Genomic DNA, 13,578 nt, shown 5'->3' with positions numbered 1-13,578 from the left:
GTGTCCAATAAGTTAGTCTGTGCCCACTCTCCCACTCTGAGATATCCATGACCTTAGCAGAAATGAACCTTATCTTGCTTGTCCTCTGCATTGCCCTCAGGAAATGCAGTACTTGTGGCTCTGCAGGCAGCATTAAGGGTGGGGTGTACTGGCGCCGGGCCCACTACTGACTCTCTCACTCTCTCTCTCTCCTCCCCCTCTCTCGGTCTCTCTCTCCCTCATTCTCTCCCTCATTCTCTCTCTCTCTCTCTCCCTCATTCTCTCTCTCACTCTCTCTCTCTCTCTCTCTCTCTCTCTCTCTCTCTCTCTCTCTCTCTCTCTCTCTCTCTCTCTCAGGGGCCACAGTGGACAGTAAAAGCTCACATTAGGTGCTTGGTTGATTCACGAACTGACTAAAAGACATCACACCTATGTTGATTACATTAGTTTCTTATCTTAGTCTTTTAAGAGTTAATGTGAATGGGTATTAATGCAATAGGAGGTGAAATTTGGTGACATAGAGTAATAGACACTTCATATAGGCTACAATTACTCTATAAATGATTGATAACATCAGCCTGCTTGGTATATTTTAAAACCATACATCAGAATTTAAAACCATTACATCAAAATAGTTTTTCCTCAAATATAGCAGTTTTTGCCTTTCCAGGACTTAAACTCCGGCATGTTTTGTGTCATGGGACACAGACTATGTCTGTGACAGGTGTCTGTCCGTCTCAGACAGGTGTAATTGAAAGTGTGATTTAGGCTGCTGCCGCGCTAATCCCTGATCAGCATGTTGGACTAGTTGAGGTGCTGTCGGTCAGTGATGCATTGGCCCTTTATCGAGCTAAATGCTTAGTCTTGGCTGTAGCTGCCATCTGAACACGTACCATGATTAATGGTGTTTCCACTGCTATTGGAGAGTCATTGTGCTCACTTCAAGATGTGACTGACTGCAGCCATCCTTGTGTTTAAATATGTATTGGTCTGCATTTACTGTATCACATATAAACAACAGCTGATTCTTCTGAGTCAGACACTGCTCACTTGATATGCTCTGATCGATGCCGTGAGGACAGACTTATTCTGTCTCCTCTGTGAAAACGCTGTTCTTGTCCACCTCACCAGAAACTTCTCCTTGGCTCGGTCAGCTGGCCCGACACAGTATCAGATGAAGACAGATCAAATCACAAGTGTCCCGGTGCTGTTCCTGAGGTCTATACCTGAAAAAGGCTTCATATCACCTCTGACTGTTAGCAATAGGAAAAATAGCATTGGCAGCAGTATTGGATTCCCGAGTTGGAGACACAGCTCTTGGGCCTCACCCCCTGGTCCAATCCCACCCACCGGCCCTCTCTGGCCCACTTCCTCTGCATTACCTCCATCAGGCCATCTGCTGACACACTTGTTTAATAATTAAGGGCATGTCCATAATTTCCTCGTCCTTGTGGAAGTCCACAAATGGTCTCTGTGAAACTCAGGCCAAATAAATGTATTCTGTTTTATCTCATGACAGCTCTTTCTTTTCTTATTATTTTTTGGGGTAAATAAATTAATACCATACTACACAACTCAATACAATACAATGCAATAGAGGTTGTCTCAGATATAACAGTACCATATCAGTAATAACAGTCGCCCTTTCCTATAACTGGAAGGGTTTGAATCTCAGTCATGCTGTTCATGGCAAGAGTGGTAAGTGCTCTCAGCTCACACCAAAAAGGTCCTGAGTTCGATGTCGCAGATCATGTGGTTCCTTCCCCATGACCCTAGAAGATGCACACGAGTAAAAGGTGGTCCTGAAGCTGAAGAGATGGATCTGCGCTGCTCATGATGGGATGCTCAGTGGCTAAGAAGGATGGGTCAAATGCAGAGGACAAAGTTCCCATGTGAATGTGTAAGCATGATGGACAGAACAGCCATCCTCCATGCTACTACTGTATGAGATTATATAGATGCTATTTGTCGGGTATAGCAGTGTGTTTTAATACAGTTATCCATTCAATCCTTGTAACCACGCTATCTGCTATTCCATCTGTAAATGGGTACAAGATTTCCTGACATGATGGCCACAGACTGTGAAGGTGGGCAACACAAATTCAGCTTCTGTGATTTTAAATACCGGGACACCACAAGGATGTTGCCTTAGTCCCTTACTGTATAGTGGTGTGTACATACACTTATGACTATAGATATATGACTATAGAGATGAGGTGAGCAACCTGACAAAACAATCTGTCCCTAAATGTAGAAAAAACTAAAGAGCTCATTATAAACTTTAGGAAGTAGAAATCACCTTACACACCTGTTCAAATTCACATGCGCTGTGCAGTTAAGAAAGCAAGGCAGAGATTCTATTTTTATGGTGTCTCAAGAAATATGGTTTGTCAAAAGAAACTTTAAATAATATATATATTTTTTTACAGATGCACAATCGAAAGTGTTCTGACAAGAATTTTGCTGGTGTGGTTTAGTAACATTATATCACAGGACCTCACTCTCCTGATGAAGACAGTTAAAACTGCATCGAGGATTATTGGATCCCCTCACCTGTACAAAAAGTGCTATGAAAAAAAGTTTACACAGTGGCAAGAAAAAGTGAGTACACCATTTGGAATTTCTCACATTTCATTGAAGGATCAGCGAGCTATACAAGGGATCACTTACTTATTCCATACATGTTATGAATGCAAAATATCTTGATAAACTTGTGAATTTATTTTTCTATTGATGAAATCATGTTGTGCAGGCCCTGAGGCAAAACAGCCCCACACCATGATCCTCCTGCTCCATGCTTCACAGTGAGGAAAGGCTTTTGATGTTGTTGCATTTTTCCTTCACACATGACGTTGCGTTCCTCCTACACTGTTCAACTTTTGTTTGCGAAAGAGCTCTTCGATGCTCCACAGCTCGACTGAAAAAATATTCTATGGACTGATGAACCCAAATAGTTTGGGAGGAACACACAACGTGAAGGAAAATGGTTGTGGGGCTGTTTTGTTGCCTCAGGGCCAGGACAACGTGCGATCATCAATGGAAAAATAGATATTCTGCAGAAAGACCTGAGACATTCACAATAGCGTGTGAATAAGTAAGTGATCCCTTGTATTAAATAGCTGGCTGACCCTTCTTTTGCAGCAATAACTGCTTTTCTGTAGTTGCAGATTAGACACTCACAATGATCAGGATGAATCTCGGACCACTCCTCTTTACAAAACTGCTGCAGTTCAGTGAGATTCAGGCGGTGTACTCACTTATTCCACGCTCACCTGTGAATGTTTACATGTTACGGCCAATAAAAATATGATCAAATGTAAATGTTTGGGTGGTATTAATTCAGGCAGACACTGCTTAATCATTTCTGTGATTTTGATGAAGATCAGAGCAATTTAGGCAGAAATGTGAGAAATTCACATTTCACTTACTTTTTGACTTGCTAGTTACACTCCTGCTTTCTCCCATCTCCCTTCAGGGAGATGTCTGCAGAGCCTCAAAACTCAGACCTCTTGTTTCAGAGACATGAACTCATGAACATTGGCCTAAAGGAGGGCTGAGGGTTTGATTCTACTGTTGGAATGCTGTGTTTATTGATGATTTTGTGTTCAGTGGAAAAAGTGCCAGAGCAAAACTATTTGCATTGCTTTTATTTTGTTCTTGATTCATATGACCATAAACTTGAGATTTAAACCTTGAATGAGACCAATTTAATGAATATTGCAATGCACACAATGCACTATTAGTGCACTATCAAAATAACTATGTCAATGCAAAACACTAATATTTACCAGAGTCTTTATTTTGTATCATATACTATTACAACTAAAATAGCCAGATTGACTGCATTTATTTATTTCAGAAAAGGACAGTAATAGGATTTCAAATGGCTACATACTTCATTTGTCACAATAATGTAATAATCATTAGTCATTGTACCTCTGGTCTGAATGCTCGTGTGAGATGTTCTCATTTTACATGCTCTCGCTCAGAGTGCAGTGTCAGCGGCCTTGTCTGAGGAGAAAGTCCAAACTTAACACCAACCAAAGCATCACAGTGACCTTCCCGCTTCAGTTACATCATGACTGTGAAGAAGGACGGCAAATACAAAACCACAAACGGATATAATCTCCACATCATGTGCTGAGGTACACACCAACTCAGCAACATTGTCCAAGCTGCATTCTGCCAAGGTCACTGCAGCTGTGTCTTCAGGTTCAGCCAGAGTTCAGGATGGAGAATAGAATTATTCAGAAATGAGGTTCCATCAAACACAAAACAAAACACTACGTTCCTAAACCTAAATTCTGCTCGATACTCTTTCTAATAAGTGGCGTGACAAATGGATGTGTGTCACAAATCTGCATTAAACAGAACAGACTCTTAAAACAATGTAATAGTTCTAATAGGCCTACTGCACACACTTAGTGAATACACACAAGATGAATACAAACATGGAATAAGTCTGTTCCATTCATTCCCATAGCCTATTCCCATTGTTTCCGCTAAATTCCCATGGACATTTTCCAAGGTTGAAAATTCCCGGAATTATTTGTACAGTGCAGCAGTGTTAAAGGGAGGCCGGGAGTCTCCATTGGTGTAGAGAGTGAGAGTGTCAGAGGCTGACAAATGGAGATAGTGCTTTCTGCTGAGAGCGGTCCCCACAGGCTTCCCATCCATGCAGGCAGCACGACAGTCTTTAAAATGCTTCTGAGGAATGAGTTATGATCATGGTATCAAACATGATTTCAAATGTATCTTTAGACACTAAACTTGCTCATCTGGATCATGAATATCACTGTCAGTCCAAGAAAGAGCTGTGCGTAGTTTAAAATGTCCTCATAGGTAAATATTGTCATATTTGATGAAGCACCTCTTGTACCAGTGTGCAGCTCTCAGCAGCAGCAGCAGCAGCAGCAGCACTGCAGCGGCTGTGCCCTCTCCAGATGCCCTCAGAGCTGCAGTGTTTGCGGGAAAGCAACATTTCAGCAGTTTGTAACAGCGGACCCCTGCAGTGGATAGCTCTATTTGCAAATTGATCAAACAGCTCATACATGATCATAAAGAACTGTGCCACTAAAACACTTAATAATCAAGTCACTCAAAGACATCCAGCCGTGCTGCAGAGGTTCAATGTCAGATATACAACTACTGCTTATGGGAATTCTGCTGTCGACTAAAGCTCCTATTTTCGTATTGTTGAGGCAAGTATTTATTCTAGCTCTACCTTCAGTCAGTTTCAGTTATCTGTAGCTACTCACTCCAGAAAATGCGACTTTTGCTGAGTAAGTATCCAACATGCACAGTGCAGAAAAAGAAGAAGTCGGGGGAAAACAATTTGCTTAATCATTCTAATGTGTCTGCTCTGTGGGTCATCTGATTAAATGAGTGTGAATGTACAGTCAGCAAATCAATACACATGTCATTTTGGTTTTAGGAACAATGTCTAGGAGTAGTTGATAATGAATTGTGATATGCTTTATCCCAGCAGGTTGCAGTGGTGGTCAGGTCTTTTTTTTTTTACCCGTCTAGATTCTTAGTTCTTTCAATGACCTCAGTCTGTGAGCCTATGCTGTGTCACTGATCAGTTCTTGCTGCTGCTGACTCATTGTCCAAGTCCGACAATCTGCTGGCTTTCTGCATTATTGACACACACACCTGCTCATGCCTCCTCTGCTGCATCACCTGGGGCCCCGAGACCAAACATATCCATTCCATCACTCAGACTTGGTAAAAAAAAAAAAAATGTATTTTAGGCAGCCCAACATAGTGTGCAGAAACAATATACAGTTTAGCAGCTCCCTGTTTCAGCAGCAACAATAAATCCTCATTAGTTTTTAACTCTCTAAATTGGGTGTCCCCTGTCCATTACAAGTCTTCGTGGGGACAGAGGGGAAATAACTTGGTGCTGGTGCAAGTTATCTGTGCTGCTTCTGCTGCATTGAGTAGTGAGTGCAGAGCAAGATGAAAGCTGAACACTGTGTCCCAGTCACACAACTGCAACCTTTAGAAAAATCAATGCAGTGACAATACGCCGTAAACATAGGACATGTCAGTTGCAATAGAAAAACAGAAAATTAATCTATTAGATATAGTACACAAAGTGGAGTTATAAATAACCTTGATTCAGTGAAGATTGACTGCAGAGCTCGTCAGGAACAATAAAGTTGTCTGCCACCTAGTGAGATCTAAAAGTACTACAACATTTTGATCTAGAAATATCAAATGTGAAGAAATGTTGGTCATTTGTTATGGAAATAGTGTAGAAAGACCACAGAAGACCAAAACATTATGTCAGAGTTTTCAGTTTTATTTAAGGTTCATTTTTCCAGACCTGCAGAGGACAGTTCACTTCCTTTAAGCGCCTCAAAGTATTTTTTTCTCGCAACATCATTGTTAAAACCCATGGTATGACTCTGTGTTGATTTCTCCTGGATGAATTTGTTCATTTATGAGAATACTGTTAAACAGGGAGTGGCAAAGGGGGTTGGGTAGAGAGATGACAGCGCAAACACAGGTTAAAATTAAGACTTCAAAGAAAGAAAAAGCCGGTGGTTGAAGAGATCAATCTGAAATCCTTCGAGGTTGAGAGCTTCATGGATCACTGCTGTGGTGCGCAGTATTGTCCTGTAGCACCTTCCTGTGTGACAGACATTGGCATACAGCTGCTTAAGTCACATACAGTATTGCATATTTCTCAGCAGTCGCTGACACTAGTCTCCCACTCCCAATCACTCATATCCTTTCTCTCATTTGTCCAAGTTAAGGCCTCGTTTGACCCTCCTGATGGAAACGGGGACCAGTTAACCCTTGGCTTCTCAAAGTAATAAACATGTGCCTGTCTGACATGGTTCTGCCTTTTGGGTGGACCTCCGTGACAGGGCTAGTTACTGCAGGTACCACACAGTGGCACTCGAAGTCTAACCCTAGTGCTTAGGATGTACCACCATGTCCCAAAGCCCTGGCTCCCTGCTTAAGGCAGTGCTCTACCCTCTGATACAGAGGTTCAGCAAATTTTTCCTTTCAGCAAGAGGGGGCCACTAGGGCCTTCTACAGAAGGGAATATGGGCCAAGAGGCCTCTCAACAGACCATATTGTCCCTACCTAACAGGGAGCCCATGCATGGCCTGCACCCTCAACTTCCCTGTGACATGCATTCGCTAATAATCAACCTGATTATTTTAGACTTCACTGAACCCGGCCCCCCCAAAGCCAGCGCCGACCTCCCCATCACTGTCTTGTAACCTGATTGAAGACACTTTGCTGCAAGGGTTAACCGTTTCACAGTCCTCTTTTAGACCATGGAGGGTGAAGGACTTTGGGGCAAAGCTTCTCAAGCAGATTCACAGCTTGCGTCATTCACCACAAACTAATTATGACAAGTTCAACTTTCAAACACAAATGTTGCTCATGCTTAATCATTAGTAACTTTTTTTAAAAGACCTTACTTTAGCTAATTTGTTTCATTGTTTGTGGAGTTAAATTGTTTTACCCTGCACATTCTGGATATACTCTTGTGCTCTCCATTAATTAACAGTAAGCTACACAATGAATCCCCAAAATCTTGCCCAGAACTAAGTCTAAGGAGAGGTGATGGTAGCTAACAAAGAGAACTTTGTGCCACAAACAAAACAGGCCTTTGGAGTTGACAAAAAGGAAGGAGAAAAAGAAAGCATGTCTGTTACTTTGTTAATAATTTTATACTCTGCAGATTGGTGTGTATTGCGTTGGGGCAGGGAAGCGGTACAGGATGAGTGGGTATAAAGTGGCAGAGGGGAGGATGGGAGTCTGCTGTAGTCTGTTCAGTGGCGGTCCACAGCAGTGCTCTGTAGCAGCTCTGTGGCAGGCTGTCCCGCGGGTCTGAAGGCCGTCTGGAAGCCGGGGGGTGGGGAGTGGAACTGGCTGGGGTTGGCTGTGGGAGGAGGCAGGTAGGGAGCCCAGCCGCCGGCGGCTCTGTGCGGGATGGGAAGATGAGTGTCGAGGAGGCCACTGTGGAGGGGCTGGGGAGTGGACACTGCTGAACTGGCAGGGCCGTCCATTTCTGTGAGGGCCTGCAGCGACTTGAGCCAATGAGGAGGGTTATCGTCCTGGAGACAGTCTAAACTGGTGCCCGAGGCCGGGATACCTTTGGAGATGAAGGAAAATAGCACATGAAAGCATGAAGGTAAGTCCAAAGTAATTTTCTAATACACATACACAACCATAATATTTATTGACATTTTTTGTCGATAGTGTAAAACCAAATGCTTAACTCTATGGGGAACCAAAATACAAATTGATGCTACAACAAGATTCTTAAGCCAAATCCTATAATGACCAGTGAGTCATGAGTGAGGTGTGATTTGAGATTCTACCTGTGATGATTGCAGGATCCATCCAACTAGCTGTCCCGTCCCAGCTAAGGCTGTGAGAGATACCAGCTGGCCCGGTCGGCCCGCCAACATGATTAACACTATTGGAAGAGGAGGACGATGAAGACGACGAGGAGTTTGGGAGACCCCCGAAGTTTATATTGATGTTTGGTAGAAGGGCTCTCAGACCGTCCTGCCACTCTTTCACATTTAACCCATCTATAGAGCCACTATTTTCTGTTGAGACAAAGCACAAGTCAGTCTGCTACATGACATAGCACTTTCGTAACAACAGAGCATGTATAATGCATGGAAAACTAAAGATATGGAAGGACTCAGGAGTTTCTACCTGAGATGGGGATTCCTCCCAGGCCTGTGTTGTGCTGAGGGGGCAGATTCAGGTCCAGGAAATTACTGTGTGAGGCAGCGATGGCTGAGTGGTTCAAGTGTGCGAGGTTATTCCTCGTTGGGACGCCCATCCATGGATGCCTGGTGGAGGGCTGCTGTTGGCTGGCCTGGTTGGCCTGGCCACCAGGAAAACTGAAGGAGTTGAATATGGCTCTGTGGTGGAGTTGAGGGTGGCGAGGCAGGCCGCTGGGGAAGTGGTGGGAGCTGCTGGGGTTTGCAGGAGGCAGACCTGGACCATGGTGGCTCCCGTGAGAGAGGGGTCCTGGGGACAATGGGCTATGATCCTGCACAGACAGCTCCTTCTCGATCAGATCTGCCAAGGCTTTACGGGTGACGTCAAAGGGATCGAAGCCGAGGTCATCGTCTTGCTGTTTGCTGGACGAGCCAAAGCCAAAGGCTGCCTGCCAGTCTGTGGAGGAAGACACTGGTATTGTGTCTAAAAATGGGGAAAGATTTTAAGTTTTCTGCTTTCTCTTCATCTTGTACCATTGTAGGGCTGGGCAATAAATCAAATTCATTTGAATAATCAGTTAAAAAAAACTCCTCACGTTTGCCATGGTCAATTTACCGGGCTTCGCAGACTACACAGTAGCAACAATTATTTGGAAACACCACCAGTTGACCACCAACCTTCTGATGACTCTCTGCTACGCTACAAAAACCTGTGTTGTGTCCACAAGCATGCGCATGTTTCTCCTACTTCCATTAAATTGTAATTATCCAAAATGAACACAATTTGGCCTTTTGGCCAAATCACCCAGCCCAATAAAATTGTCATTTATGAAGTCATTTTGTTCATTACACAAAGTCAATCATTTCCACAAGTGCTAATTTGTGGCATTGCTTTACACAATTTATTTCAGAAAAAAATAAAGTAATTTAAAGACTAAGGCGGTAGCTACCTGAAGTGAAGAGGCTCTGTGGTTCAGGGGTCATAGGCCAGTCGGAGCTGCCACGAGGGGAGCTGGGGAAGGGAGGGAGGCCGGCGGGGAGAGGGTTTGGATGTCTGAAGTTACTGTTGTCTGAAAACAGGGACTGAGACTCTGCAGCTGCCCCTTCAAAGGGAGACCGGGCTGTGAGGTCTGACACACTGATGGGCACAACCAAACTGGGCTTTGTCAAACCAGGAGGTGGGGATGGGGAGTCACTGGTGGGCATCTGCAAAAATTAAGAGGCAAAAAGTTATTCTCCTCTTTCTTTTCAAATGAGAGTAATGTGTTCATTCAATCAACTTTACCTGTGGTAAAGTATCTCCATTTACCAAACTGCAGGACTCTGGAGGTTTGTCGCTAGGACTGGTAAGTAAAAATATATATTTAATAACAATGCAAAAAAGTATTCAATTAGTTAACAGCAGTTACCTGTTACTGTCACAGTTTGAAGAGAAAGGGGACAGCGCAGTTCGTTGAACTGAACCAAGCTCTGAGTCTAGCCCATCTGAAGTGAGACCTTCTTGGTCTAGATAGTCTAGAAGTGGAGGGGACTTGCGATCTTCTGAAAGCCCATTAGTCAGTTTACTATGCCCTGATAGTGTTGGCCACCCATCCTTCCCATTGCTATTATTAGTTCTGTTGGGTAAAGAATAAACGGATGAGCAAATAAACTCTTGAGGCGACATGAATAACAAACAGAAATAATAAACAAACCTTTGTGTGGAGTTGGTTTTACTCTTTGACTTCTCTGTTCCACATGTCAGAGGTTGTTGAAAGCTAGGGTTCATTTTACAAAGGTCTAGAAGTTTCTGCTCATATTCTTGATGTTTTCCAGCCTTATAAAAAAAATAATAATAATTGCCATATTGTTATTAAGAGTAAAACAAATAATAGTTATATACAATTTAAGATCAGTACCTGCATTTCTTCTTTAGTAAAACTAGCAGCTTCATCTCCCAACTCATGTAGATACATACAATCAGGTTTGGGACACTGCATACTTTTGAGAAAGTAACTGCAGTATTTTGTTGTTCCCAATGAAGCCTAGTTAAAAGAAAGTGAAGTCACTTGATTACACCAACATTGTTACAATTGATAACAGACCTAGTAATGAAGAGCAAATAACCTTTTTATACCACACTCAAAGAAAACAAATACGTTTGTTTGGCTCACCTTGAGTGTTCTGCCATCAACCACTACATTGTTTACACACTGTATTGCTCTGAGAGCATCCTCTGGGCGTATGTAGGTGACATAAGCGCTGGCACTAGGCCCCTATTTAAGAAGAATCCATGGGTAAATATTGACATTACTTTTACGACTGTGGTAAAATCAAATATTAGAAGTGCAAGAACTACAGTATAGAACTGATCGTACAAAATTCAAATCGTGTCTCACCTGTGAACCTGCATAAGATGTGCTGTTGTTGATGACCACTTTGTGAATTTTGCCAAATTTACCAAAATATTCTGGTCTTTTTAGAACCTACGGAGAGAACAAGAATCACTGTATGCATCTCTTAAAACTAACTACGTTATGGCAAAACATACCAATCGTTTTAACACTAAACTGTGAGCAACAGCACAAAGCAGCTTGTTAGTGCCAACACTGTACTCACCTCTGGGTCAGCGAGTCGCTGTGAAAGGCCCACCACAAACACCAGGTTTCTCTGCACCACTCGGACACTGGCCAAATGCTTGCGGTTTTCTGTCACTTTCTGCTTCTTCTCGTTCTGTTTTTGCTTCTTTTCATTCTTTATCCTTTGAATCTCCTCCTGTGACAAAGGCTTATAGACAGCAGGGTCCTCTGGGTAGGGCTGCACAACAAGCATAAATATTAAGTAGCAGCACTTATAATGTTACCCAACCTACAACGTTTCACTTTTTCTACGTTGAAGAGCATAAAGGTGATGGTATTTAAAATGTATATATTTTTCCTTTTCTCACCTTTCTGCAGGCGGGACAAAGGCCATTCTCATCTGTGCGGATGCGGTGCCAACAGAAGCGGCAGATCTGATAGCCGCAAGTGCATGGGAAGAAGTTGACATCATCTATCTCCAGTGGTTCCATGCACAAAGGGCACTCCATGGGGTCGTCCTTCATTTCAGGGCTGTGGGACATCCTAGGGTGCAGCAAGGGTGAGTGCTGAAGCTGGTCACAGAGCACTGGGCTAGAAATGAGACCACCACCACAACAATAACGCATTCAAAATCAGTGCAAAACCTTTGGTCTCCGCCATGTCACAGCATATCATTCTCCATATAGACAGTACAAATAATATTAGGCGACAGGAAGATTTTTACAGGTTTCTGGTCTACTCCGTGCAGCATCTTACATCTTAATAGACAGGAAAATTGACTATATGATAAAGATGAGGGTAAGACAAATGGTATTGTCACCATCCAAATCATGACAAAACGGAAAAGTAGTATAACCCGCTTCTTGTATTGTCTTGCTTTTAACAACACAATACAACGTTTATACATGAAACCATTACACAAGGGGGAATTCAGAGACAAGCCCAGATTGATAAGGCCGATAATGCAAGCCTACAATAAACACCCTTAGGGAAATGCCGACAGCATAAATACACAAGTGGGACGTCCAAAGTAACGCCTAATGTTAAAAAAGTGGTACTGTCAGCTGAGTTGACAGTCGTGATCTCAATAATCTGGTTTGTAGGCAGTAACTTCGACCGCTGACACTGGATTGTACATTATGACAGATGTTACTTGACCAACGCTAGGTTAGCCAACAGTAGCCGAGGACTGGTGACAGAAGCCGGGTCTGAGGCGTTTTCAGATGTACGAGCAACTCAGCTGATACAAATCTCATACAAACAGCATGAAAACACACTATTATGCACATTATATTTTAATAAAACGGTGTCACGCAGTGGGGCTTGCTTGAGCCGAATAGTTGACAGCTTGCTTTGTGCTAAAGGTTAGCATATGTCGTAGCTATAATGCTACATTTTCATCACAACGTACGGGGCTTTTGGAGCGGCCTGTACAGGCTAAAGCTGAACCTGCACTGAGTAACCGACAATGTTCTTACGGCACAGCAATTCAGTAGACACTAATCTCAATATCTTTACAACAATTCGGATGTACGATATAAAAGCACGATTGACACATCTACACTTTCTTTACTGAACCAGGCTTAACTCAAGCTAGCCCTGTTAGCTACTTGGCTAACATTAGTGTTACTTACCCTGTCCGTATTTAGCTTAGATTCCACTCCAAGGGAGTCACACCAAATTGGGCGGGGACTGTAAGCCAATGTGTCTAAAATGAGAAATTCTATATAGACGGTAACTTAAAACAACCGCAGATATGTTGCTCTGTTTCAGTTAAAAGGCTATAAAGGTGTTTTTCCCCTTTCTTGTCCTGGTATTGTAGAGACAATTTACGCTCAAACCACCATCTTAGCTAGCATTAAAGTAGGGAGGAGGGAGCAGGGCAAGTATTCACTTCTACTGAGTCTGCGCAGCTGTACAGAGGCATTTTGGGAAGTGAAGTCCACGCAATACGACCTTCCGTACTTTAATTTAAAGGCACACTGCGTAACATATGGACCATACTGTTGCCATCAGTACAAAACATGCTCCTAATGACCAGCTCAATTCAGAACATGCTAGAACTGCAGTGGGTAATCACAGAATGGATCTGGACGAGGACCTAACCGCTTCATCTCCATGGAGACGAGCTGGAGACGTACCCACTCCCGGTAAAATTACACAGCAAAAGCACATGTTTGTACATTTATTTGGTATTTTTTTTAAATGATGAAAATATCTGTCAGGAAATAAATGCTTGTATTTAAATTTTATTTATTGGGTAAAATTCTACACAGTGTGGCTTTAAAAAAACAACAAAAACCGCGGCAGGAAAGTTCTCTTTTTTAATAAAA

The 13,578-nt window shown here is 42.8% G+C and overlaps 1 protein-coding gene across 2 annotated transcripts; it reads right to left on the bottom strand.

Moving 5' to 3' along the window:
* Nucleotides 1-6,275: 6,275 nt before the first annotated feature.
* Nucleotides 6,276-13,098, bottom strand: cnot4a (CCR4-NOT transcription complex, subunit 4a). 2 transcript variants are annotated; one of them, XM_079567465.1, is made up of 13 exons: nt 12,880-13,098; nt 11,614-11,836; nt 11,286-11,483; nt 11,066-11,152; nt 10,841-10,942; nt 10,586-10,711; nt 10,382-10,503; nt 10,097-10,303; nt 9,973-10,030; nt 9,638-9,893; nt 8,677-9,171; nt 8,331-8,564; nt 6,276-8,101 (listed from the first exon to the last, which is right to left on the bottom strand). In XM_079567465.1, exons 2-13 carry the CDS (start codon nt 11,785-11,787, stop codon nt 7,779-7,781), a joined length of 2,382 nt encoding a protein of 793 aa, XP_079423591.1. In that variant the 5' UTR covers nt 11,788-11,836; nt 12,880-13,098; the 3' UTR covers nt 6,276-7,778. The 2 variants fall into 2 exon arrangements, with proteins under 2 accessions (XP_079423591.1, XP_079423592.1); XM_079567466.1 differs by having other exon boundaries at nt 11,614-11,788.
* Nucleotides 13,099-13,578: the final 480 nt, after the last annotated feature.

This window comes from Gobius niger, assembly GCF_951799975.1.
Source record: "Gobius niger genome assembly, chromosome: 12".
NCBI lineage: Eukaryota > Metazoa > Chordata > Actinopteri > Gobiiformes > Gobiidae > Gobius > Gobius niger.
Note: the sequence above shows the minus strand (reverse complement) of the source record. Positions and strands in the feature narration are given on the sequence as shown.